The sequence below is a fragment of the Pituophis catenifer genome, unplaced genomic scaffold (genome assembly GCF_029215685.1).
Source record: "Pituophis catenifer annectens isolate HBS135680 unplaced genomic scaffold, rPitCat1.0.hap2 SCAF_1, whole genome shotgun sequence".
Lineage (NCBI taxonomy): Eukaryota > Metazoa > Chordata > Lepidosauria > Squamata > Colubridae > Pituophis > Pituophis catenifer.
Genome location: NW_027256881.1, coordinates 306,696,249 through 306,722,380, shown reverse-complemented (window position 1 = coordinate 306,722,380; position 26,132 = coordinate 306,696,249). Strand labels below are relative to the sequence as shown.

The window sequence follows — 26,132 nt, the reverse complement described above, 5'->3', positions numbered from 1 at the left end:
ATAGGAACTAAAGACACAGTAACATTCATAACCAAATATAATCAACTATGTGATATTTAATTAGCAATATTTTTTAGAAAAAGTGTGAGAGGCGCACCTCTCTTAAGAAAAGAATTTCAACAATGGACTGTCCAATTGAATTTTTTTTTACCACCCAATATGGATCAAGAATAAGGTGACCAGATTTTAACATTGGTAAAGAGGGACATTGTGGGCGTGGCTTATTTTGTGGGCGTGGCTAGCTGGTCATGTGACTGGGTGGGCGTGGCTAGCTGGTCATGTGACCGGGTGGCCATGGCTATGTCTATAGGGTAAGGTGAACAGATTTTAACATTGGTAAGAAGGACACCATTGTGGGCGTGGCTTATTGTGTGGGCGTGGCTTGGAGGCCATGTGACTGGGTGGGCGTGGCTACCTGGTCATGTGACCGGGTGGCCATGGCTATGTGTATAGGGACTACTCAGAGGGCTGAAAAGTCATTTCTGACAGGTCCTCACACTTTTGACTGGTCCTCACACTTATGACCATCCTCACATTTATGCCCGTGCAGCATTCTTAACAACCATGTCACTCATTTCACAACTGCTTCTCTTCAACAAGGTGACAAGATAGGGCAAAAATGTAAAATGTGAGGACAGTCGTAAGTTCGAGGACTGGTCAAAAGTGTGAGGACCAGTCAAAAATAACTTTTTCAGCCCTCTGAGTAGTCCATATGCACAAAAGGACTAACCAGAGGGCTGAAAAAAGTCATTTCTGACAGGTCCTCGCACTTTTGACTGGTCCTCACACTTATGACCATCCTCACATTTATGCCCGTGCAGCATTCTTAACAACCATGTCATTCATTTCACAACTGCTTCTCTTCAACAAGGTGACAAGATAGGGCAAAAATGTAAAATGTGAGGACAGTCGTAAGTTCGAGGACTGGTCAAAAGTGTGAGGACCAGTCAAAAATAACTTTTTCAGCCCTCTGAGTAGTCCATATGCACAAAAGGACTAACCAGAGGGCTGAAAAAAGTCATTTCTGACAGGTCCTCGCACTTTTGACTGGTCCTCACACTTATGACCATCCTCACATTTATGCCCATGCAGCATTCTTAACAACCATGTCACTCATTTCACAACTGCTTCTCTTCACCATGATGACAAGATAGGGCAAAAATGTAAAATGTGAGGACAGTCATAAGTTCGAGGACTGGTCAAAAGTGTGAGGACCAGTCAAAAATAACTTTTTCAGCCCTCTGAGTAGTCCATATGCATTAAAGGATTACAGCAATAGAGAGGGATGAAGGAATGGAAATTAGAGTAGGAGTGAGGGTAAGAGAGGGAGGAAGAGAGGAGGAGAAGGAGAAAGAAAGAGGAAGTAGGGAGGAGAAAAAGAGGGTGGGGGGAAGAGAAAGTAAGAAGGAAAGAAAAGAGAGAGGTGGTAGGTTTGAGGAGAAAGATTGCTGTACAATAAAAAAGATGAAAGAGAAGAAAGCCAACCCCAAGCAAATATAAAGATATTAAGATAAAGAATGAATTGTTAAACTTTAAAGAATAAAAGAGAACAAATATGAATAAATAGCAATAATTAGAAACACACATACAAACATACAATGTATTTTCTTTGAACAGAATATTTGGCTGGTTCACAAATTTAAACAGCGTTTAGTCATTTCAATTAAATTTACAATTTCTATATTTCCTTTTTGCCATATTTATTCCTCATCTATTTTTTTAAAAAAACCAATATTACCCTTCATCCTCATCTCTAATCTTAATCAAATTCAATTTTTCCCTTCTATTCTATATTATACCCCTTCCCATTGTCATCTATTTTTATATCCATCCTCACATTGTTTAATTATGTAATTATGTAATACAGTTGTTTAATACAAATTCAACATTTTAATATAAATCAATTAGTTATAAAACTATCTTTTTTGTATATTAATCAATATGAACATGAATATTCCAATTATTTCCATGCAATCCAATTTCTTACAAATCAATTAATTATATTTACCAATAATAATAAACCAAATAATTTCTCCCATATATTCCTCCGAACCACAACTTAACCATTTCTGCTTTCAACACAATATACAATTAATAGTATCTCAATTATTACAATTCCCTAGTTAAATACAGCTTTTTTTCCTTTGTGTTTTAAAATCTTGAACTCTCCTCCTAAATTTCCCATTGTTTGCAGTTTTTCACCTACCTTTTTTGGGGAGGAAAAATAAAAATAAAAATAAATCTCTCTCTGCCTCATTTTGTCACGCTGCACCAAAGACCCTGGTTTCGGTTTCGTTTCTGAAGCTTAGCTAGGGGAAAAAAAAACTGCTTTACACTGATTGCCTGTAGGGCGGCCCTTTGAAGCCCCGGGCAAGAGTTTAAACAGTTTTTTTTTCTTCTAGCCATCAGCTGGGGCTCAAGAAAAATCGGGACTTTTTTGAAACGCCGCGGGACGCGGGACAAATTGCTCAAAAGCGGGACTGTCCCGCCAAAAGCGGGACGTCTGGTCACCTTAATCAAGAAGTCTCTACATAGATAGTGTGGTGGCTCGCCAGTGGCCAGTGGAGCTGACAGCAGACTCGGACAGTGAAGAGTTTGGGGAGTCCTTGAGTCTGAGGAAGGATCTGATGAGTTCTCTGTGTTGGAGGCAGAGATTGGGCCAGGGCCATCCGACAGTTATCAGCTACCTTCGGAATCAGAGATAAGAGGGGCAGAAGAACAGCTGGAGCCTGTTCCTGATGTGCGCATGCACAGACTTGTCAGGAGAAGGGAACAATTAAGGAACAGGGGTCAAGTCAGAAGTAAAAGCACAAGGGGATGCTGAATGCCCCCCCATAGGAAATAAATAGGAGCAAAAGGGGAGTGGTGTTTGCAGGAGACAATTAGTTTGTTTATTAGTGTGAAGATTTGCCTCACAGAGACTCTTTGCCAAGCATTTCATTGTACAGTGTTGCACCTGGAAGCTATCGGCCTGGCAATTATCCAAGGACTGATAAGGTCTGTGGTTGCAATTCACCCTTGAAAGACTGTTTGCCAGGACTTTTCTGGATGTGAATGCTAGGAATTCACATTAGCCAAATAAAAAAGGTTTTTTTTGGGGACAAAGCAGTGGTGGGTTGCCCCCAATTCGGACCGGTTCTATAGATTGAGTAGTAAAACTGAAGGGAGGCTCTGCCCACCCACCCCGACGTCATCAAAACGCATGCGCAGAAGAGCGCTCACATGAGCAAAGCGAGCACGCGTGTGTGGCCCCGTTGCAAACTGGTAGTAAAGGTAAGTAGAACCCACCCCTGGGTCAAAGGGTCTGTATTGTGATTTGGTGAAGCCTAGGTCAGAACAAGTAGTGTGCATCCTTAGTACTCTCTGAGCTTGGTTGTTTTCTTGCAGATGTTTCATTACTAAACTAGGTAATATCATCAGTACACCAAGAACCCCACAGTTCAACCCTGAGTTACAAATATTCTCTTCTATTGATACACAGAAAGTTTAGTATGCAAACATATCTTCCTTGAAATGAAAAACCTGACAAATTATCAGACAGCTTTGTCTCCCAAAAGGTAGAGAAGTAGAGCAGGGGTTTCCCAACTTGGCACCTTTGAGACTTGTGGACTTCAACTCCCCCACCAGGCTTAATTCTCACTAACAGAGTTGAAATGGTAGAAGATGTTGAAGTTACAGGAACCTTGGAGGGAGTGACCATGCAATATTGGAATTCAACATTATGCAAGCACAAGGAATAGAAAAAAACCAAACTAGAGTCTTGGACTTTAAGAAAGCTTATTTGTATAAATTTAGAGAGCTTGGGAAGGATTCCATGGATGAGAATCCTCAAGGGGAAAACAACCCAAGAATCTTGGGAAACTTTAAAAGTGAGATTATAAAAGCCCAGTCTAGCACAATACCAATGAAGAAGAAAAATAGGAGAACTCAAAAGAAACCAGCATGGCTGCACAAAGAACTCTGATAAACTGAAAGGCAAAAAGGACAAGTATACAAAGTGGGAAAATGGCACATAACTAAGGCAGAATATCAGAAAATAACCCAAGCTTGCAAAGATGAAGTCAGGAAATCTAAGGCTCAAAAGGAACTAAGACTTTCAACAAATGTCAAAAATAACAAAAAGCTTCTCTCAACATGTACAAAGCATGAAAAAAGTCAAAGAAATGATTGATCTATTAATGGGAGAAAATGATAAGAAGGTGACAAGTAGCAGAGAGAAAGCAAAACTGCTTAACACAGATTAGGAATGGAAGTCAAAATAAGCAAGAAAATGGTAAGAGAACACCTATTCACTCTAGATGAGATAATATTACTAGGACCAGGTGGATTATGTCCCAAGGTTCTGAAGGAACTGGCAGATGTAATTGCAAAACCACTGAAACATACCTTTCAAAGATCCTGGAGCACCAGGAAACCACTAGATGACTGGAAAAGAACTAATGTAATTCCCATCTTCAAAAAAGGAGGAAAAAATGGATCCAGGATATTTATTTATTTATTATTTATTTATTTATTAAATTTATATACCGCCCTATTCCTAAGGGACTCAGGGCGGTGAACAGTGAACGATAAAAATACATGTAATACAAACGTTAATAAAAAAACCAATTAAAATATACTAAACACTCTGGTCCTAGATAATTCAAGACATCCCAGTTTAAAATAAAATCAAAAAGCAATATAAAGGGAAAGTTAGGCCAGGCCGGCCTGCTGAAACAGGAATGTTTTGAGGGCACGGCGGAAAGTGCGCAGATCCAGAATCTTCTGTATCTCTGGGGGGAGCTCGTTCCAGATGGTGGGTGCCCTCACAGAAAAGGCTCTCCCCCTGGGGGCCGCCAGTCGACATTGTTTGGCTGACGGCACCCTGAGAAGCCCCTCTCTATGGGAGCGTACTGGGCGGTGAGAGGCTATTGGTGGCAGAAGGCGGTCTCGTAAGTACCCCGGTCCTAAGCCATGGAGCGCTCTAAAGGTGGTAACTAAGATCTTGAAGCGCACCCGGAAGACCACAGGGAGCCAGTGCAGCTCGCGCAGGAGGGGAGCCACATGGGAATGCCATGCTGCTCCCATAACTACCTGTGCGGCCGCATTCTGGACCAGCTGGAGCCTCCGGGTGCTCCTCAAGGGGAGCCCCATGTAGAGAGCATTACAGTAGTCCAGGCGTGAAGTGACGAGGGCATGAGTGACCGTTTTTAACGAGTCCCGATCCAGAAAGGGACGCAACTGGCGAATCAGGCAAACCTGATAAAAAGACCTCCCGGCCACAGCCGTCAAGTGTTCTTCTAAAGACAGCCGTGAGTCCAAGAGGATGCCTAAGTTGCGAACACTCTCCGTGGGGGGCAATGACTCATCCCCAATGGTCAGTGATGGCACCAATTGACTATATCGGGACGTCGGAAACCACAGCCACTCGGTCTTGGATGGGTTGAGCCTGAGTCTGTTCCTCCCCATCCAGATCCGTACAGCCTCCAGGCACTGGGACATCACTTTAAGGGCATCATTGGGGTGGTCCGGGGTGGAGATGTATAGCTGAGTATCATCAGTATGCTTCACCCCAAAACCACGGATGATTTCACCCAGCGGCTTCACATAAATGTTGAACAGAAGGGGTGAGAGAACCGACCCCTGTGGCACCCCACATACAAGGGGCCTCAGGGTCGACCTTTGCCCCCCTGTCAACACAGACTGCAACCGATCAGAGAGAAAGGAGGAGAACCACCGCAACATGGTGCCCCCCACCCCTAACTCTTCCAACCAGTGCAGCATGATACCATGGTCGATGGTATCAAAAGCTGCTGGGAGGTCTAATAGGACCAGGATAGAGGAGCAACCCCTGTCCCGGGCCCTCCAGAGATCATCTACCAATGCGACCAATGCCGTTTCCGTGCTGTATCCAGGCCTGAAGCCCGACTGGAACGGATCTAGATAAGCCGATTCATCCAAGTACTGAGGAAGCTGTCGCGCTACCACACTCTCAACAACCTTCGCAACGAAGCGAAGGTTGGAGCCTGGACGGTAATTAGCCAACACTGCTGGGTCCAGGGAAGGCTTCTTGAGGAGAGGCCTCACCACCGCCTCCTTCAAGAGAGGAGACAGACCTAACAGCCTTACATCAATACCTGGGAAGTTTCTGGAAAAGATTATCAAGCAACGAATCTGCAAACACCTAGAGGCAAGCAAAATCATAACCAAAAGCCAACATGGGTTTGTCAAAAACAGATCAGATCAGATCAGATCATGTCAGACAAATCTTATTGCATTCTTTGACAAACTGACAAAATTAGTGGACCAGCAAAATGCTGTGGATATAGTCTACTTGGACTTCAGTAAGGCATTTGATAGAGTAGACCACAACCTACTACTTGATAAGGTAGAAAAATGTGGGTTAGACAGCATCACCATCAGATGAATTCATAACTGACTGACCAACCACACTCAATGTATAGTCCTCAACAAAACTGCATCTACATGGAGGGAAGTATGCAGTGGGGTACCCCAGGGCTCTGTCTTAGGCCCAGTACTCTTTAACATCTTCATCAATGATTTAGATGAAGGGTTAGAAAGGGAACCACTGAAAATCCTGTCTGAGGATCTGATTATGGAGTGACTATTGGCCTCTAGAGCAGAGCTAGGGATTTTACGGTCCCCAGGCCACATCTGGCCCTTTGGCTGTCCCTGTCTGGCTCACCTAAGATTAATCGGTAATTAAAAATCAAATGTAAATAAGCATGCCATAGGGGGCAGGAAAAGATGAATCAAGTCCAGCTCAGCAAGTCACTGTGGGCTCCTTCAGTTGGCTGGCAGTTGCAGGAGGGCAAGAACACTAAGGACTATTCTGCACCTGTGCAGTGGTCGCCCCTCACCTAGAGCAGCCTAAGGAGGAGGTGGTGGTGCTGGTGGCAGTGGTCATTGCATGAGGAGCTTGGGTTCGGCCACCCACTGCTGTGTGGGTTGAAGTATGGCTTTCTGGGCGAATGGGCAGAGTGCAGGCAGGAGTTATTGGTTTGGTCCTCCACAACAATCCCAGTTTCTCAAATGACCCCTTGGGAAAATTAATTGCCCATTCCTGCCCTGTAAGACATCTGTGAGTGGGAGAGGAAGATGCAAAATAATACACGAAGTATCTCTTCTTAAGTCAGTTTCTCTAATTTCTTATCTTTCAAATGGAAAAATATTCTCAAAACAGATTGTCCCACTGAATTTTGACTTGAATGAGGCGAGTTTAAATACGTTTTTGTGGATCCTATATTGTCTGAATGCTATCTCATTTGAAACCATGCCCCCACATTGGTAAAAATATATAAAATGATTTTAACGTATCTGTCTCTATGGTTCATTTGTCTTTAGGCTCTGCGGATGAAATTTCCAGTAGTAAAGCTTCCTCTCTATTTTGTTGTGGAAGATGAGGGTCATTTTGTTAATCTGACATCTCCTTATTTTGTCACCATAAAAGAAGTAAACAATAGAACAAACTGGATAGTTTCAGGTAAGAAGCAGACTGCTGGGGTTCAGAAGGAATTTTTCTGAGAAATTCTGTTCAAAATATTTGTGTTGCCATGCTGTTTAATGCTCTCTTCCTTGCCAATAACTTAAAATGAAAAATATTGTTTTCTGAATCTGTTTACTTTTTTTCATTTTCACTATTCTTGAAATGTTTCCACCCAAGCACTAATGATAAAGAGTTTTGATGATACTTCTCTTTACCAAGATTTAAGTTTGCCCTTTCATCTGATAAGTTATCATCATATCAAAAAATCTGCTGCAGATAGGTCTCCATTTCTAATTTCTAATCTAAATTTTTAGTGTTAGTTTTTACAAAATGATATCTATATTAAAAACATGGGCTAATTCACCCTTTTTATGTAGGATTAATTTATCACTGTAATATATAATCAGACAATGTCTAGAACTATAACTCATTTAAACTATTTTTTTCAGGTACCAACGAAACATTTAGTTTGGTAAAACTAAGGTTGTACTTGGAAAAGAAGGTCAAAACCAAGTTGTATAATCCAGATGGGCTAACTATATCAATAAGTGTAAGCTTCTAATAAAATACATATTCTGAATAGAAAAGCCAAAAGTGTTGCAACAATCTGGCATACCATATTTTGAATCCTACCCCACCTTGTTTTAAGACTACCATATCTTGGCTCCAAATTTCTGGATAATCATTAGAGGGCAGCGAGGAGGTACATGTCAAGTAGCTACCATCCAGGTTTTTGCAGCCCAAGTAGAAACTACATTCGTAATGATCTTGGTCACAATGACCAATCAAAGAAGTGGCAATTTTAACTGTAGAGAAAGTCTTCGTTTTTGCACCAAAGGGAGAATTTTTCCATCCTAATGTTGATTACTACTCAACCGATGTATTTTAAATCGAATACCTGTATCTCAAGAAAAAAAATCTTAAATCATATTTGTTAAAACTGCATGATTTGTTGAATAAACAATAATTAGTTAGTATACACATTGCATTAAATAATTCAGGACAAATATTTTCACATTGTTCTCTAATTTTAGTAATTTCCCAATGCAAAGAAAAAACTGCACCATTATATTCATATCCATGAATATTCAGAGAAGGCAGAATTGGCCTAGATAGACAAACAATAGATGATAAATGTAGCATGCACTTAAATCCTTATCCATCTGTCCAAATAAAGAAACCTATTTAAAACCAATCAAGTTATTTAGGGCAGCAAATCCCACTTTGGAAATAAAGTAAAATAGTAATAGAAAAAACAATATATTTCCATTCATGTCCCAAAGGTGCTTTTCCAAAAGGCAGTTGAATTTTCTTGGGTTTTTTTTCCCCTTGAAAATGTTTTGCTTCTCATGCAAGAAGTTTCTTCAATTCTGTTTGAATGATGGAGAATGGATTTTCAAAGAAAAAAAACAAGGAAGTCCATTTGCCTTTTGGAAAAGCACCTTTGGAACAACTATGACCTGGATGACTGAAAATTCCCATAGACATTTCAATTCATGTCCTTCAAAATGTCCTCCAAAATAACATTCATTTTAGCAGATTAAGCAATGTTAGAAAATGTATTTGTAGCAAAAGAAATATTATTCTGCACTAATAAAAAATAACGTTTCTTTTTAATAGGGATCTGAACTTTTCCATTTTAGAGTATCCACTATTCCCGGAGTGTCCTTTTGCAATTTATTTGATGAATTTCAGGTATATTTTTCATAGTACTGAAATATAGAAGAATGTGAAACAAATCCCAAATATATAGAATAATTACATTGGCAAAAATTATTTATATACAGTAACTGTATTTTAGTACAAATATAATCAACAGCAATCCCATCTTCAATAAATTTAAGTGATATTGTCTGAAGTGTCCCCACAACAATGTCTGAGTGATAACATTTCTACAAATGAATATTGATAGAACGCAAACACTGCATCCAGTCTTCGTAGCCCCCCAACATAATAAAAGAGCCGTGGGCACAGGCGGACTCTCTATTCCTTTCCTTGTAGCAAGTGGAACCTTTTCTGTTCTGCCCCAGCTACGGACCCCAAAGAATGCAGCACTCACAAAGTCCGTTCAAACCTTAATTTACTAATTAAAGATTACTAATGAGCTTTCTTAGTAGTTGTTCAAACACAAGTACAATAAATCAGTCTTTTCTAAACAAGGGCTGTTAATTTAACTTCATTAACAGCCGACAAGAATTCAAAGAACAATAACTCAGTTCTGAGGCACAGTATTTCAGATAACCATAATCTTACTGTGGTTGGCAGAATGCCCAGAAGCAACTTGCAGGAAAACTGATAAGAGAGAAACAAGAGCCGAATCAAAACGTTTCTGGAATCAAGATGCGAAGGTATTTGAACGAAGTTGTTTCCTGCAAATTGCATCAGTCGTCGTCCTTCCTTAAATAGGCTACGGGAGTGACCAATTAGCCCCAAGCCTTACTCTCGAGGAGACCTCCTCCTGAGGAGCCACTCCTGCCTTTTAACAGCTCTATATGCTCGTGCATCGAGAAGAAGCTCCTCCTCTTCTTCTTCTTCACTTATGGGAGCTTCTGGAGATTCTGACGGTCCTGGCTGAATCCCCGCCTCTGGCACCACATCTTCTTCAGCCTCCTCATTGTCTGACTTGAGTACCAGCAGCACAGGCTGCTGGCGCAGCACCACACCAGTCTCCTCACTGTCGGAATCAGCTACTAGCTGCACAGGCCGCTGACGGGCCACAACATTTTCTGCTTCAAAGATTGATACTTTTGTTGTAACAGAAATACACAGAATACAGAAGAACAGAGTTGAAAGGGACCTTGGAAGTCTTCTAGTCCAACCTCCTGCTCAAGCAGGAGACCCTATAACATTCCAAATAAATGGCTGTCCAATCGCCTCCTTAAAAACCCCAGTGTTTGAGCATCCACAACTTCTAGAGGCAAGTCATTCCACTGATTAATTGTACTCCCTGCCAGGAAATTTTGCCTTAATTCTAAGTTGGTTTTCTCTTTGATAAGTTTCCTCTGTTATTTCTTGTCTTGCTCTCAGGTGCTTTGGAGAATAGGTTCACTCCCCTCTTCTTTCTGACATCCTCTCAAATCTTGGAAGGCTGCTATCATGTTACCATTAGTCTTGCTCTTTGTTAGACTAGACTAGTCTTCCATCCTTCCGAGGTGGGTAAAATGAGGACCCAGATTGTTGGGGGCAATATGTTGTTCATGTTGTCTTTGTTGTAAGCTGCCCAGAGTCCTCGGAGAGTGGGGGGCAGAGAAATACGAATAATAATAATAATAATAATAATAATAATAATAATAATAATAATAATAATATATACCCAATTCCTGCAACAATTCATGATATGTTTCAGCTTCCACCCCACCCACCCACCCTAATCATCTTTGTTGTTCTTCTCTACATTCTTTCTAGAGTCTCAGTATCATTTTATATTGCAGGGACGAAAACTGGATGTAGTATTCCAAGTCTGGTCTTACCAAGGCAGTATATAGCAGTACTAATAGTTTGTGCGATCTTGGTACAATCCCTCTGTTGATCTAGACTAGGACTGCAGGGGCTTTTTTTGGCAGCTACAGCACACTGGTGGCTCATATTTAAGTGATTATCCACTAGGACTCCTAGATCCCTCTCACAGTTATACTGTTGAGCCAGGTACCAGGTACTATACCTATCATTTGGTTTTTCTTACCCAAGTATAAAACCTTACGGTACTTTTCTCCCCATTGGATTGCATTTTATTGGATAGGGCCCAGTGTTCAGATCTTGAGCCTATCTTGGCTATTCTCCCTAGTTTGGTATCATCTGCAAATTTGATGAGTTCCCTTTCTATTCCCTCATCTAAATTGTTTATGAAGATGTTGAAGAGCATTGTGTCAGAGGGCACACAGTGTGACTATTTTGAGACAACCCAGGAGCAAAATACAGTAAACAGATGCTTGTCTTTCAAATAGTGGTTTATATACAAGGAATAATACATACACGTACTAGGCAAAGTCAGGCAATCAATCATCAACTATAGCACGGAAACACACACGGAGAGAGAGATACCCTCACAGGGCTTCTCTTATAAAACAGCCTCTTAAAGTGATAAGTTAAATAACCGTGCTGACTCATTCTCATTGCATCATCATTTCAGTATTACAACCTTACAGCATTACAGCAGCTGATCAGCTCTTAAAGTATTTCCTTCTCCCCTTTAAAGCTGAACAGCTGAATGTTTTACAGATTCATGTTGCTTTCTATCACTATTATGTCCATGCCGCCTGCTTCGATTTCTACTCTCACTGCTACAAACACTACTAGTACCATTACTACTGCTGCTGCTGCTAATTTCATTGTCTAATGACTCTGTACACTTTCTATTATGGCATGCTCACCATGTCTTGGCTGAATTCCGTCACTTTCCCTTTTCACTAGCTCACTTTCCTCAGTTTGGTTTATCTGTCTGCCTGACATTCTCTTTAACTTCCTCCATTTATCTTGTTTTTGCTTAGGCAATGACCATGACCATATATCTTGGTATTTACTGGATTCATTACAAATACTACCTACTCTAACCCCACTTGCAGTGAACCGCTCAGGAGGTATACCTTTATTACACCTTTCAGGTCTCCAAGGTATAACTTTGTTTGCTTGCCTTGAGTTTTTCTTATTTACAGGATACACCCTGGACTTTGATTCCTTACAAACTGCGCAATCTAAATACACATTGCATTTCTTTATCCTAAGTCCCTCAGCTAGGTCTGACATCTTCTGCAGTACTCTAAAACTTGCATGCTCTAATCTCCTATGCAATAAATGTACACAATTGTCATGTGTGGGAGTGTTTGTAAGTGTTCATGCACAACCATTCTCCTGCCTTCCTAGAATGTACAGACCATCCTTCTTAACCCCTAGCGCACAAATTCTTCTACCTTTCCTGATGGTGTATTGTTCTCTAGCAAACAGTATTTCATACCCTTGGCTATCTAACCTGGAAGTACTCAACAGATTATGATCTAATCCAGGTACATATAAGACATTGTATAATGTTTCTCCTATCTCGGGTACATACACCTTTAACAGCAGATCGTTGACCATTAGCCAAACTAACAAATGTGTGCTTAGCTGGTCTCAAGCCAGATAATGTTTGTGGATTATTAGCAATATGCTAACTCGCCCCACTGTCCAACCCCCGAGTGTTCCTGGTGTTTTCAAATGCTGTTGCTGCCAGAGAAAACGACGATGAAGAACCACCCCTTATGTATTGAGTAGCCCTATGCCCTTGTCTTGCTGCTCCTCTGTTTCTCCTCTCAGGGCAGTGTCACTGGAGATGCTCTGTAGAACCACATATGTAGCAACGTCTCACTGTGTAAACAGTCTCAGCTGCTCTGCCAGCATCCTGGGATGTTGCAGATGTTGGCTTGTGCTGAGTGTTATTTCCTCCCTTTCCTGGTCACCTCTCCAGCCATTTCTGTTCTTCCTCCAACAATCAGCCAGTAAAATACATGATGGTTACATTACACTCTTGCATAGACTCTAGGCTAGTCACAAGAATGTCCCATGGCACATCCAACGAACTGAGTACCACATATACCTTGTGTGCCTCAGTAGACATCATTTCTTTTTCCTCTAATTCCAGGAATGCCTTTCTCATAGCCTGCAGATATGTGGACATGCTCTCCCCCGGCTTCAGTTGTGCTTTATACAGTCTTCTTGTCAGCAAGACTTTACTGCCCGCAGTCTCTCTAACTACACACTGCACAACATCTCCCAGCACTTTTTTGCAAACTAGAGACCCCTTACGTGTGTCAGCTGACTGTCCTCCCCAGCCAGAATTACGCTGGCTAATGCCTTTTCATTTCTTCTCTGGTCCCCATCATCCAGGACTGCTGGTGGATCAGTAACTATCATCCACAACTCCTCCCTTTGCAGGTACATCTCCATCTTTACACTCCAGGAGAGGTAGTTCGTCTCATTCAGCCAAGACACCACAAAAACTCTTTCCCCCCCCCATTATGCTGACAGAAGCCACTGTCAGAGTGACAGTCACTCTGGCCCTCTCTCTGGATTGGGCCCATAGCCTGTCAGAGTGCACACAGTGTGACTATTTTGAGACAACCCAGAAGCAAAATATAGTAAACAGAGGTTTGTGTTTCCAATAGTGGTTTATCAACCACTATTAGGCAATTAGGTATATATAATAGGAATATATACATACACGTACTAGGCAAAGTCAGACAAACAATCATCAGCTATAGCATGGAAGCACACAGAGAGAGAGAGAGAGATACCCTCACAGGGCTTCTCTTATAAAACAGCCTCATTTCAGTATTATAGCCTTACAGCATTACAGCTGTAATCTGGTCAGCTCTTAAAGTATTTCCCTGACACATTGGACCTAAGACAGAATCTTGGGGTATCCTAATGCATACTTCCCTCCATGTAGACATAGTTCCATTGAGAACTACAATGGATGTCCCACAGGTCTGAGCCCCTACTTGTCTCTTTCTAGAATTTAAGCAAGTTAAGCAAATATACCATTAAGGAATACAAATACAACATTACAAGACTTTGTCACTGATTGACTGATTTTTTTTATTTTTTAAAAAAAGGTTTTTTTTTTAAACAAACACACATAATATATCAATCCTTCCGGGTGTCTTCTCGGTGTTTCTTCCATGACTTCTTTTTCTTTTTATTACTCCTCCTATCTTCATTTCTTTCTTGATAATTTCCATTTCTCTGTTGCTATATTTCCCCCAAATTACAATACATTTAATATAACATTCTCCTTATTTAATTATCACAATCTTTATCTATATTTCCTTTCTAAAAAATCATAAAATTTCCCCCATATTTTATAATAATCCGTATCCTCTCTCTCTTTAGTCATCAAAGTTAATCTGTTAATTTCTGCACAATTTAAGATTTTTTAATTATTTCCCCTTCCAAAAGGAGACTGATTTATTGATATTCATCCATCCATCCATTTATTCAGTTCTTATAATATAAATATAACCTCAGGTTACAACTGTAATGGAACCTGTCCATCACAATCATAACTTATACTGGGTATAAAATGATTGGTTACATCACCTTTTATAAAATGGTTACAAAACTTGTTCATGTGACCACAGAACATTGCAAATTGCCATAGAGTATGGTCAGGTGTCCACAGGGGGTGCAACTACTGGATCTTCTAATTCAGGTCATAAGTACACCTCAGGTAGGCCCATCAGAACATCAAACTGTCACTAAGTGGTCATAAATCAAGGATTACCTGTACTGTATTTAGCTGAAAAAACGCTTTCTGCTTCTTTATTGTAATAAATTTTCAAATCCGTATTTAATCTTGCAATGCTAGCCTTGCCTTCAAAGGTACATTTACTAATGTAAACTTATCTATCTAAAGTAACGTTTAAAGTAGTATGATTTTTCAATTTACCAGGATATATTTTTATTGCAGATTTATGTTGATGATTCACCGCTGGCTTTTCCAGGACAGTATCTCATCAGTACAGTTGTAGCTGTGTCAATAGGAGGGATTCTCTTTATGGCTTTTCTTCTGCACATCTATGAAATCCAGATAGTAAATTTTTTTAAAAGGAAAAAACCCAGAAACAAAGTAGAATCAAAAACTTCAGTTGCCAGTGAAGCATCATATGAAAGTAACGAATCATAATTATCAATTATGCCACAATGTTCTCACTGCCATGCCAGTAAGTGGCTATTTTTGTTTAATTTGGCCCACAAGAATTGAAGGGTTTTGTTACAGTTTTTTTCTTGTTAGATAACAAAAAGAATATTCTTTTATTTCTAAATATGACATTATTCCAGTCGCTGTTGCCATGAACTTCCTAGGTTTTGAATGAGGAAGTCAGTTATGTATGCATTTACCGGTATTTTTTGCAAAAGTATAGACTGATCTTCAGAAAATGTCATTCAACAGTATACAATAACCTAATTAAAATGTAAAAGAAAAGAGTTATTAAATATATACCCATTCTAACTCGGTATTTATTAAGTACCACTTATTTCTTGATTAAAAGTTCTGTAAACCAAATCTAGCAGTTATTGCAAGCATTGTCATTTATGTTAATACATTGCAAAAATAAAGTAACTAAACAAAGTTAAGAACAAACAAGATTAAAAACAAATGAATTTAAAAACAAAATTATGAATGCATTGTTCTGTATTTTACTGTAGGGAGAAATTCCCTAATTATGAGGCTGATAAAATATAGATTAAAATATATATTACATTAAAATATCTCCGCAAAAAATATCCGCAAAAAGTAAATAAATTAAACAGGAACATTTTTAGATTTTAAGAAGTTATTCAGAGATAATTTCAAAGGAAAACAAAAGTACATATAGCAAAAAAGAAAGAAAAAGAGCCATGGTGGTGCAGTGGTTAGAATGTAGTATTGCCAGCTAATTCTGCTGATTGCCAGTTCGAATCTTACCAGGCTCAAGGTTGACTCAGCCTTTCATGCTTCTGAGGTCAGTAAAATTGGACTCAGATTGTTGGGGGCAATATGCTGACCCTCAAAACTCCTTAGAGAGGGCTGTAAAAAGCACTGTGAAGCAGTATATAAGTCTAAGTGTTATTGCTATTGCTTTAAAAAACCACCAACTACTGTTACATATGTGCTTTATACAGTGGTGGGATTCAATTTTTTTAACAACCGGTTCTGTGGGCATGGCTTAGTTGGGGGTGTCGCTTGGTGGTCATGTGACTGGCTAGTTGGTCATGTGACTGGGTAGGCGTGGCTAGCTGATCATGTGACCGGGTGGGCATGCCTATGTGCATAGGGACTACTCAGAGGGCTGAAAAAAGTCATTTCTGACTGATCCTCGCACTTATGACCATCCTCACATTTATACCCATTGCGGCATTCTTAACAACCGTGTCAATCATTTCACCACTATTTCTCTTCACCACGGTGACAAGATAGGGCGCAAAACGTAAAACGTGAGGACAGTCGTAAGTTCAAGGACTGGTCAAAAGTGCGAGAACCGGTCAAAAATAACTTTTTCAGCCCTCTGAGTAGTCCATATGCACAAGGGACTACTCAGAGGGCTGAAAAAAATCATTTCTGACTGGTTCTCGCACTTTTGACAGGCCCTCGCACTTATGACCATCCTCACATTTATGCCCTTTGCGGCATTCTTAACAACCATGTCAGTCATTTCACCACTACTTCTCTTCACCACGGTGACAAGATAGGGCACAAAACATAAAATGTAAGTGTTATGTAAATAGGTTTGTTTGGCGGGAAGTTTGAATTAACTGACCTTCAGCTGATTGGCTGACCACTACAGCTGCAAGGTATATAAAGGGAGCTGGCTCCCTGGGTTAGTTGCTGGATTCTCACTATACAATAAAGAGCTGTTGTCACTGACTACTCTGGCTTGCTGCGTCCTCATTCACCCAACTTAACATTGGCGACGAAGGTGGGATTTTGAGGCCAGAAGCAGAGGAGAGCTGAAGCCACACTCGAGAAAAAGAGCTGAAGCCACACTCAGAGAAGGGACCGGAGACCGCATCCGAATCCAGCCAGGCAAGCGAGCGGAACACAGGAGAATCCCGAAACGATGTCTGCCTACACCCCGCCAGCGCCTTTCGACCCCAAGGAAGAGAAGTGGGGATCCTACATGTCCCGGTTTGAGTGCTTCATGGTGGCAAATGACATGCAAGGGCTGCCAGACGTTCGAAAGAAAGCCCTGTTCCTGAGCCACTGTGGACCACGGGTCTTCGACACAGCCGAAGCATTGTCGGAGCCGAATTCGGTCCACAACATTTCCTGGTCAATGCTACAGACCCTGCTGAAAGACCACTATGCACCAACGCCATTGAAATACATCCAGCGGTATGATTTCCAGCAACGGCTCCAGCAGGAGGGCGAATCGATCAGCGAGTACGTCGCTGCCCTGCGTAAGGCCGCAACCCAGTGTGAGTACCGAGACCTGGATGAAATGCTCCTAGAGCAACTAATTTGCGGAGTGAAAGACAGCCGGCTCCAGAGAAGACTGCTCGCGAGGTCAAACCTGACCCTACACATCGCCCTGGACGAGGCAAGAGCGCAAGAATCGTCAGTAAAGGCTGCAGAGAAACTAAAGAGCTCCCACCTAACCAGAACAATGCAGAAGACGGCGCCTGTGCACCGAGAGGCCGTAAGCACCGCGAGCGAGGGGGAGTCTGAAGAGGAGGTCTACCGCACCGAGCAGTCCCGCACAGCCCGGAGGGAGCCCAGAGACGGATGCGCCAGCTGCGGAGGGTCCCACTCACGACAAAACTGTAAGTTCAGGGACGCCATTTGCCGTTCCTGCGAGAAAAGGGGCCACATCGCTCGGGTCTGCAGATCCAAAACACACCAGAGCTACAAACCACGTGGCCAAACCTTCCAATCCGAGCCAGCGCCACATAGAGGCCCAACAAAGATGGCGGCAGCCGGAAGGGCACGAAATTCGAAGACGCTGGGGCCTACACCATACGCATCGAGCAGACCTGCACCTCGCCCGGAGAGAAGACCTACACCACGGTCGAAATCGAGGGACGGGAGTGCCAGATGGAGATCGACACGGGATCGCCAATATCCATCATGTCATGGGACAACTTGAAGAAAGCCATTCCCAACGCACACAAGCGACAGCTCCAGCCACAGCGATGCAGGCTGAAAGACTACCAAGGAAACCGCATCCCCGTCAAAGGAAGAGGCGAGTTCCAAGTACAGTACGGGGAGTTTTCCGAGAAACTGCCCCTCACCATCATCAGTGACAACCTTCCAAGCCTCCTGGGCATGGACTGGTTTAGAGCCCTAGGCATGGGATTCACCGGAGTAAGGAACGTTCGAAGCACCCTGAAAGACGACCTGATGCAGGAGTTCCAGGACGTGTTCGACGAACGGCTTGGCAAGTATGTGGGGACCCCGATTTCGTTTAATCTCAACCCCAATATTGCACCCATTCGTTTAAAGCCTAGGCGGGTACCGTTCGCCCTGAAGCCCAAAATTGACATTGAACTGGACAAATTAATCAAACAAGGGGTGCTCGTCCCAGTCGACCACGCCAAATGGGAGACCCCAATTGTTACATCGGTAAAGCCGGATCAGTGCGCATATGCGCTGATTATAAATGCACAATTAATAAGGCCCTGCAGCAGAGCGCCTATCCAGTGCCCATCGTCCATCACTTATTGCATTCCCTGGGGCCCGGCAAGATCTTCACAAAACTCGATCTTGCGCAGGCGTACCAGCAACTGCCAGTAGATGGCGCTACCGCAGAGGCACAGACTATCATAACCCACAGAGGGGCCTTCAAGTGCACCCGCCTGCAATTCGGAGTAAGCGTAGCCCCCGGACTGTTCCAAAGTACCATGGAGCGGCTACTACAGGGAATCCCTGGGGTGGTGCCCTATTTTGACGACTTGCTCATTACCGCCAACAATGAGCATCAGCTAAGGGAAAGGCTGAGGGAGGTCCTAAGGAAATTCAGGGACGCGGGACTCAGAGTAAAAAGAAACAAATGCATGATCGCAGTCCCCTCAGTCAAATTCCTAGGATACAGGGTAGATGGCACCGGCATACACCCCACAGAGAGCAAGATCAGAGCAATCAAAGAAGCGCCCACCCCCAAAGACAAGGCAGAATTACAGGCCTTCCTGGGACTATTAAACTTTTACGCCATCTTCCTTAAAGACAAGGCAACAGTGGCAGAACCCTTACATAGACTGTTAACTAAGAAAGCCATTTGGAAATGGGGGAAGGCTGAAGACAGGGCATTCGCCGGCATTAAAAAACTGCTATCAGCTGAGAGTTTTCTAATCCAGTACAACGCAACGCTTCCCCTTGTTCTAGCACGTGACGCGTCCCTGTTCGGGGTGGGAGCCGTCCTGAGCCATAGACTCCCGAATGGCCTAGAAGCACCCATCACATACTACTCCCGAACTCTGTCAAGCGCCGAGCGAAATTATAGTCAGCTCGACAAGGAGGCCCTCGCTGCCGTTTCGGGAGTAAAGAAATTCCACGAGTATTTGTTCGGGAGAGACTTTGAGCTAATCACCGACCATCGACCGCTCCTGGGTCTCCTCGCGGGAGATCGGCCAACACCGGCAGCACTATCACCCAGGATGACACGCTGGGCCATTTTCCTCGCAGCATACTCCTATCGCCTGGTACATCGACCAGGGGCAGACATGGGCAACCCGGACGCACTCAGCCGATGCCCACTACCCGACAGCCTAGAAGACCCCACACCCGGCATCCCCATCTTGCTGATAGACGTTTTGGACTCCGGGCCCATAACATCAGCCGAGGTTGCGAGAGCCTCAACCAAAGACCATGTGATCTGGACAGTCGCAAGTTGGGTCATGAGGGGGTGGCCGGAAAAGATTGGGAGCGGAGAATTTAAACAGTTCATGGGAAAACGGGACGAATTAACAATGCAAGGGGGTTGTTTGCTATGGGGCAATCGGGTTGTTATTCCCTTGCGCCTACAGGAAAAAGTTTTAACATTGTTGCATGAGGGGCACCCTGGGATTGTAAGAATGAAGGGGCTAGCCAGGAGCTACATCTGGTGGCCCAGCATGGATACAGACATTACCGAGTGGGTGGGGAGATGCCAGCCCTGTCAAGAGTCCAGATCAGATCCACCAACGGCACCTGTGAGGGAGTGGGAAAGACCCCAGGGACCCTGGTCCAGGATACACATTGACTTTGCTGGCCCATTTCACGGACAGACCTTCATGGTCATTGTAGATGCATTCTCCAAATGGTTGGAGATCAAGCTAATGAAGGCCACTACCACCGATGCAACCATCAGGGAGCTAAGACAGTTATTCGCCACCCATGGGTTACCGGACATCCTAGTGTCAGATAACGGGCCACAATTCACCGCGACACAATTTGAGGGTTACTTAGCGGGACTAGGGATCAGACATGTCCTTTCGGCCCCGTTTCATCCGGCTAGTAACGGTCAGGCTGAGAGATTTGTGAGGTCAGCAAAGGAGGCCCTTTCACGTTTAAGCCCCGGAGATTGGCAGGAAAGGGTAGACAAATTCCTAATAGCACAGCACTCCACACCCTGTACAGCCACAGGCCAAAGCCCGGCAGAGTTGTTAATGGGGCGGAAACTCCGAGGAGTACTAGACAGGCTTAATCCCAATTACTCCCCAGAAACTTTCAAGGGGGGGGGAGAGGAAGCTTAGAGAGTTCACCATAGGAATACCGGTACACACCAGAAACTACGGACAGGGCCCACTCTGGGAGGCAGGGACCATTACAGAAATCACAGGGCCCAAATCATACAGGGTAGACATGGGGGATGGGAGAGTTTGGCGCAGACACATTGACCAACTGAGAAAACGAGTAACCGCAGACACCGACGACAGATTCGACGAACCAATCTCTGACCATGACTGCCAACCAGAAACACAAACTACAAGCCCGGGTAGAGCGGAGGACTTAGCTGAGGATTCTGGTATCCAGCGCCGCCCCATTGAGGTAGTCCAAACCGCCGGAGAAGTCGCCGCCCACAAGGAAGTCCCGGAGGCCTCATTGGCGGAGCAGGGAGAAACAGAAAGTCCCTCCGACCTGCTCGACGCCGCCTCTCCGACTGAACTGCGCAGGTCAACTAGGACTCGCACACGCCCTAGTCGCCTGAGAGACTTTGTATGTAAATAACACCCCAAGTGACTTCTGGGAGGGGAGGAGTGTTATGTAAATAGGTTTGTTTGGCGGGAAGTTCGAATTAACTGACCTTCAGCTGATTGGCTGACCACTACAGCTGCAAGGTATATAAAGGGAGCTGGCTCCCTGGGTTAGTTGCTGGATTCTCACTATACAATAAAGAGCTGTTGTCACTGACTACTCTGGCTTGCTGCGTCCTCATTCACCCAACTTAACAGTGAGGACAGTCGTAAGTTCAAGGACTGGTCAAAAGTGCGAGGACTGGTCAAAAATAACTTTTTCAGCCCTCTGAGTAGTCCATATGCACATAGGTACTACCCAGAGGGCTGAAAAAAGTTATTTCTGACAGGTCCTCGCACTTTTGACCGGTCATCATTTATCTTCTAGTCCAGAGATCGCCAACCTTGGCAACTTTAAGCCTGGCAGACTTCAACTCCCAGAATTCCCCAGCCAGCTATGCTGGCTAGAGAATTCTGGGAGTTGAAGTCCACAAGTCTTAAAGCTGCCAAGTTTGAAGACCTCTGAGCTAGGGCTTTGGGGCCAGCCTTTTGGGGAGGGGGTCCCATTTGGAGAGACCCTCTGCCTCTCAGGAAGCATCAGGCCCAGGCAGAGAAAATTGCCAAGGTTGGAGATCTCTGGACTAGAAGACCTCCAAAGGTCCCTTCCAACTCTGTAATTCTGGTATTGGCAAGCAAGCACAATTAAGCTACTTAAATCCTCCAGAGCCGGGGTCCCCAACGTTTTGGACCTCAGGGACCACCAAGTTCATAATTTTTAATTTTGCGGACCACTAATACGAATCCAGCGCATCGCTTGCTGAAGCACCTGGACTCCCAGTGACGGGATAGGGTCCTTCAGGCACTCTCCCCCCCTCTTTCTCTCTCTCTTCCCCCTCTCATTCTCTCTTTCTCTCCCCCCCCCCCTTTCTCTTTCTCTCTCTCTCCCCCACTCTCTCTCTCTCATTCTCTTGCAGTGGGCGGATCTGGTGTCTGCAACAGAGAGCAAAAAAAAAAAACCCTTGGTATATTTGCGGCGGAAGGCAGCCCTCCTTTCCTGCCGACTCGGAGCAGTAAACAGCATCTGGTTTGGGGAGCAGCCGGATTTTGCTCTCCATTGCTCTCTCGGCCCCCTGCAAGCTCTCATCTCTCGAGAAGCCCAACCAAAGTTTCCCGCGCCACTTCAGGCACCACTCCTCAAGAGACGAGAGCTTGCAGGGGGCCGAGAGAGCAATGGAGAGCAAAATCTGGCTGCTCCCCAAACCAGTCGCTGTTTACCGCTCCGAATCCCAAGCGACAGGAGATGAGGGCTGCCTTGTGCTGCAAATATACCAAAGTGGAATCCTGATGCCTCCCTTACAGCGGAGAGAAGAAGCCGGATTTTGCTCTCCATTGCTCTCTCAGCCCCCTGCAAGCTCTCATCTCTCGAGAAGCCCAACCAAAGTTTCCCGCGCCACTTCAGGGACCGCTCAATGGAGAGCAAAATCCGGCTGCTTCCCGAACTAGACACTTTTTACTGCTCCGAATCCCAAGCGGCAGGAGATGAGGGCTGCCTTGTGCCGCAAATATGCCAGATTTTGCTCTCCATTGCAGACACCAGATCGTAATGCACCACCTGCAAAAATGCGAAAATTTCCAAATGTAGCCCTGCCCTCTTACAGCTCTCCTGATGTTCAACTGTTGTCTCTCAAGGAGGATACTTGGCCAGCTTCATGCTTGATGTCTCCCACCTTGGCAGCTTTAAGACTTGTGGACTTCAACTCCCAGAATTCTCCACAATTCCCCAGAATGGGTTAGGCGGGAGTTGAAGTCCAAACGTTGTAAAAGAACCACAATTGCCCAGCCCTGGGCTAGGGTAGGCTGACGTCGTGCGGATGGGAGGCGGGGCAGGGCAAGGGGCGGGCGAGTGAGCAATTTAACAAATGGTTCGGTGTGCTGCAAGGCCAATAAATTGCAAAAAACCACCGAACCGTTTGTTAAATTACTGGCTCGCCCGCCCCTCGCCCCGCCCCGCCCCCACTATTTATTGGCAAGGGGTGGGGCGAGCCAGCAATTTAACAACCGGTTCGGCCGAACCGGCTAGAACCGGCAGAATCCCACCACTGGCTTTATACATCCAGGAATTTGAAGTAAAGGGCAAAGATTCAAAAATTATGTCCCTACAGATTAATATGGTTGGTTCATTGCCATAGAGCATGAGAATGCCTAAGAGCAAAATATGTGTGATATAAAATGGAACCTGAAATAAAAATTAGTAGTATAACAACATTCCTGTTCAAAGATTCAAGGTAATACTTTGTTCTATTCCTCTCTCTTCCTTCTCTCAAAATGATTCCCAAGGTTGCTGGCTTAGGAACCCCACATAATTCTCTAAATCCTCTAATTTCTGTACAGTATCAGAAGTTGCAATCACATCTGGATAAATTAAACAAAATAACAAATATCTAAGGTGACTACAGTGCCAAAAATGGAGTAGATTTCTAATTTTTCATCCTATAGAACCAGGCAGAAGACAAGCCTCAAAAGTGTAGAATAAAATAAAATATTACCATCTAGTGGTAATTATACAAACTGCAGTTTGCGGAAATGGTGTGCCTTACATCCAAATTTGACTTTAAAAATCAGTTTTTGGGGGGTGGGGGGGAGACTTGAATTTAAATTTGCAAGCACAGCACGCAGTATTACTTTTCAGACAGAAAAAAAGTAAATGTCATAAGACCCAAAAAAAATTTCTAACGTGGTAAAAGAAAGAAAGTACAGAGAATTGTTAAAGATATACATCCTTGCTTGTCTTTTGAAATATTATTGGCTTTAGTCTTAAATCCTAAAGTCTGCTTTGTTAGACAATAGGACAACAACTGGCTGCGTTTCACTTGCCTAGTTGATTGGCTCACTCCCATACAGGATTAACAATCTGCCTTGTATTTTGCCCTGTTGGCATCCATATACCTTACCAATACAAGATCAATACAGTTTGCAACACTAATACAGAATAGTGGCTGGTAGCTTGAGAGTTAGTTTAATTCCCTTAAATCTGTCAGCTGGAATCCAGACTTCTGTGGTTGATGCCTTCCTGAACAGGAATCCAAATGCTTTGACAAAGTCTGGCCTTTTCATTTCCCAACTGCTGTCCTGTAGTCTCAGACTTCCTTGTTTGAAGTCTGCTGTACGTTTTGAGTTTCCATTGGGGCACTGATCTCATTTGCTCCAGCCAGCCCCAGATACTGAAGAAGATCCTGTTTTCTGTTTCTGGCTAAAGAGGTAACTTCCATCTTACTCTTCTTCTGTCTTGATGCCAAGATAGTAAAAGCTGATTCCCAACACTTTCATATTAATTTCATTACTGAGATTCTACTGAGACAATACATGAGCAATACACTCATCTATACACAATACAATACACGAGTCTATACAACAGCGGTCACCAACTGGTGGACCGTGGACCACTGGTGGTCCATGAGAAAAATTTAGTGGTCCCCAGAAAAATTATTTGCATTTTTTATATTGCACTAAATCAGGGGTCCTCAAACTACGGCCCCTGGGCCGGATACGTGCAATGAACTTTTGTGTTGCTGCAGAGAGTCTCCCCCTTCGGGGTCTTTTTGTGTGGGTTGGAGGGGGGCAGAAATTCCGACTTGGGGTCTGCTTCAGCCTCCTGGTGCGGGACTTTGGATGAAGGCTGGAAGGAAGGGCCGCTGGTGGCGAAGGGCCTTGTTCCAGTGGGACTGCATCATGGCCTGGAACTGGCTGACTATCTCAGCCTGCTGAGACTCCAGGCACTGGTATCTGGCCTTGCACTTCCGCAGGTCTTCCCTCTGTTTGGAAAGCCTATGCTCGTAGTCCTCAGTGAGGTGCTTTTGTTAAGCCTCCTTCTCGGTCAGATCCAATTTGAACTGAGCCAGCTGTTTTCCCAATTCTTTCTCATGGTGGCTGCTTAGCTCCAGCAACTGCTTCCTGTTGGGACTCTAAAGAGCCCAGGCAGAGTAGCAAGTAGAGGCTGGCAAGGCCTCGAAGTGAGTGACATTGAGTTAGCCACGCCCACCCAGTCACATGACCATCTTGCCACGCCCACCCAGCCAGTCATTAGACAGATCATATTAGTGGTCTGTGGGATTTAAAATTATGAATTTAGTGGTCCCTGAGGTCTGAAAAGTTGGTGACCCCTGCTCTACAATACACAAGCACACAATAGATACAAACTTAAGGTAAACCCAGGGGTGGGTTCTACTTACCTTTACTATCAGTTTGCAACCGGGCCACACACATGCACTCGCTTCGCTCGCGCACTTGCTCTTCTACACATGCGCAGAAGATGATGTCGGAGTCAGTGGGCGGAGCCTCCTGCCGGTTTTACTACCGGTTCTATAGAACCGGTGCGAACCGGGGGCAACCCACCACAGGGTAAACCGCTCCAAACTTGATTGCAGAAAATACGACTTCAGCAACAGAGTGGTCAACGCCTAGAATGCACTACCTGACTCTGTGGTTTCTTCCCCAAACCCCCAAAACTTTACCCTTAGACTGTCTACTATTGACCTCACCCCATTCCTAAGAGGTCTTTAAGGGGCGTGCATAAGCGCACCAGTGTGCCTACAGTCCCTGTCCTAATGTTCCCTTTTATTTGTTTCCATTTTCTGTATTCATAATCATGTTTATACTTATACCTGTTATCTAATACATGCTTGATGAAATAAATAAATGAATAAATTCTTTCACTCTCTTGGCCATCACATTGTTTTGGCAGTAAATGACTAAATAATCCACACATATAAGATATAGGTTATCTGTTGTTTTGAATCTGGAATAAAAGCAAGGGTCAGATTTATACCTTGCATGAACTCTTTCTTGACAAGTATAGTATATAGTTCATCCTTTCATTCCAGGCTCTAACTGATTGCTTCAGGCTAGTATAGATGCTCTTCTGAACTTGTACACCAGAACTTTTCCCCCAGATCCCTCGAACCTGGTTGGCTGCTGCATGTAGATG

The 26,132-nt window shown here is 43.8% G+C and overlaps 1 protein-coding gene across 1 annotated transcript in view; it reads left to right on the top strand.

The window, feature by feature from the left end:
- CATSPERB (cation channel sperm associated auxiliary subunit beta) overlaps positions 1-15,143 on the top strand; it is an 84,303-nt gene extending 69,160 nt beyond the window's left edge. Inside the window, exons 23-26 of the mRNA XM_070941326.1 lie at positions 7,345-7,483; positions 7,936-8,036; positions 9,107-9,181; positions 14,928-15,143. Of these exons, the coding sequence (XP_070797427.1) occupies positions 7,345-7,483; positions 7,936-8,036; positions 9,107-9,181; positions 14,928-15,143 (531 nt within the window). The remainder of the gene's footprint in view (positions 1-7,344; positions 7,484-7,935; positions 8,037-9,106; positions 9,182-14,927) is intronic.
- The last annotated feature ends 10,989 nt before the right edge of the window (positions 15,144-26,132 follow it).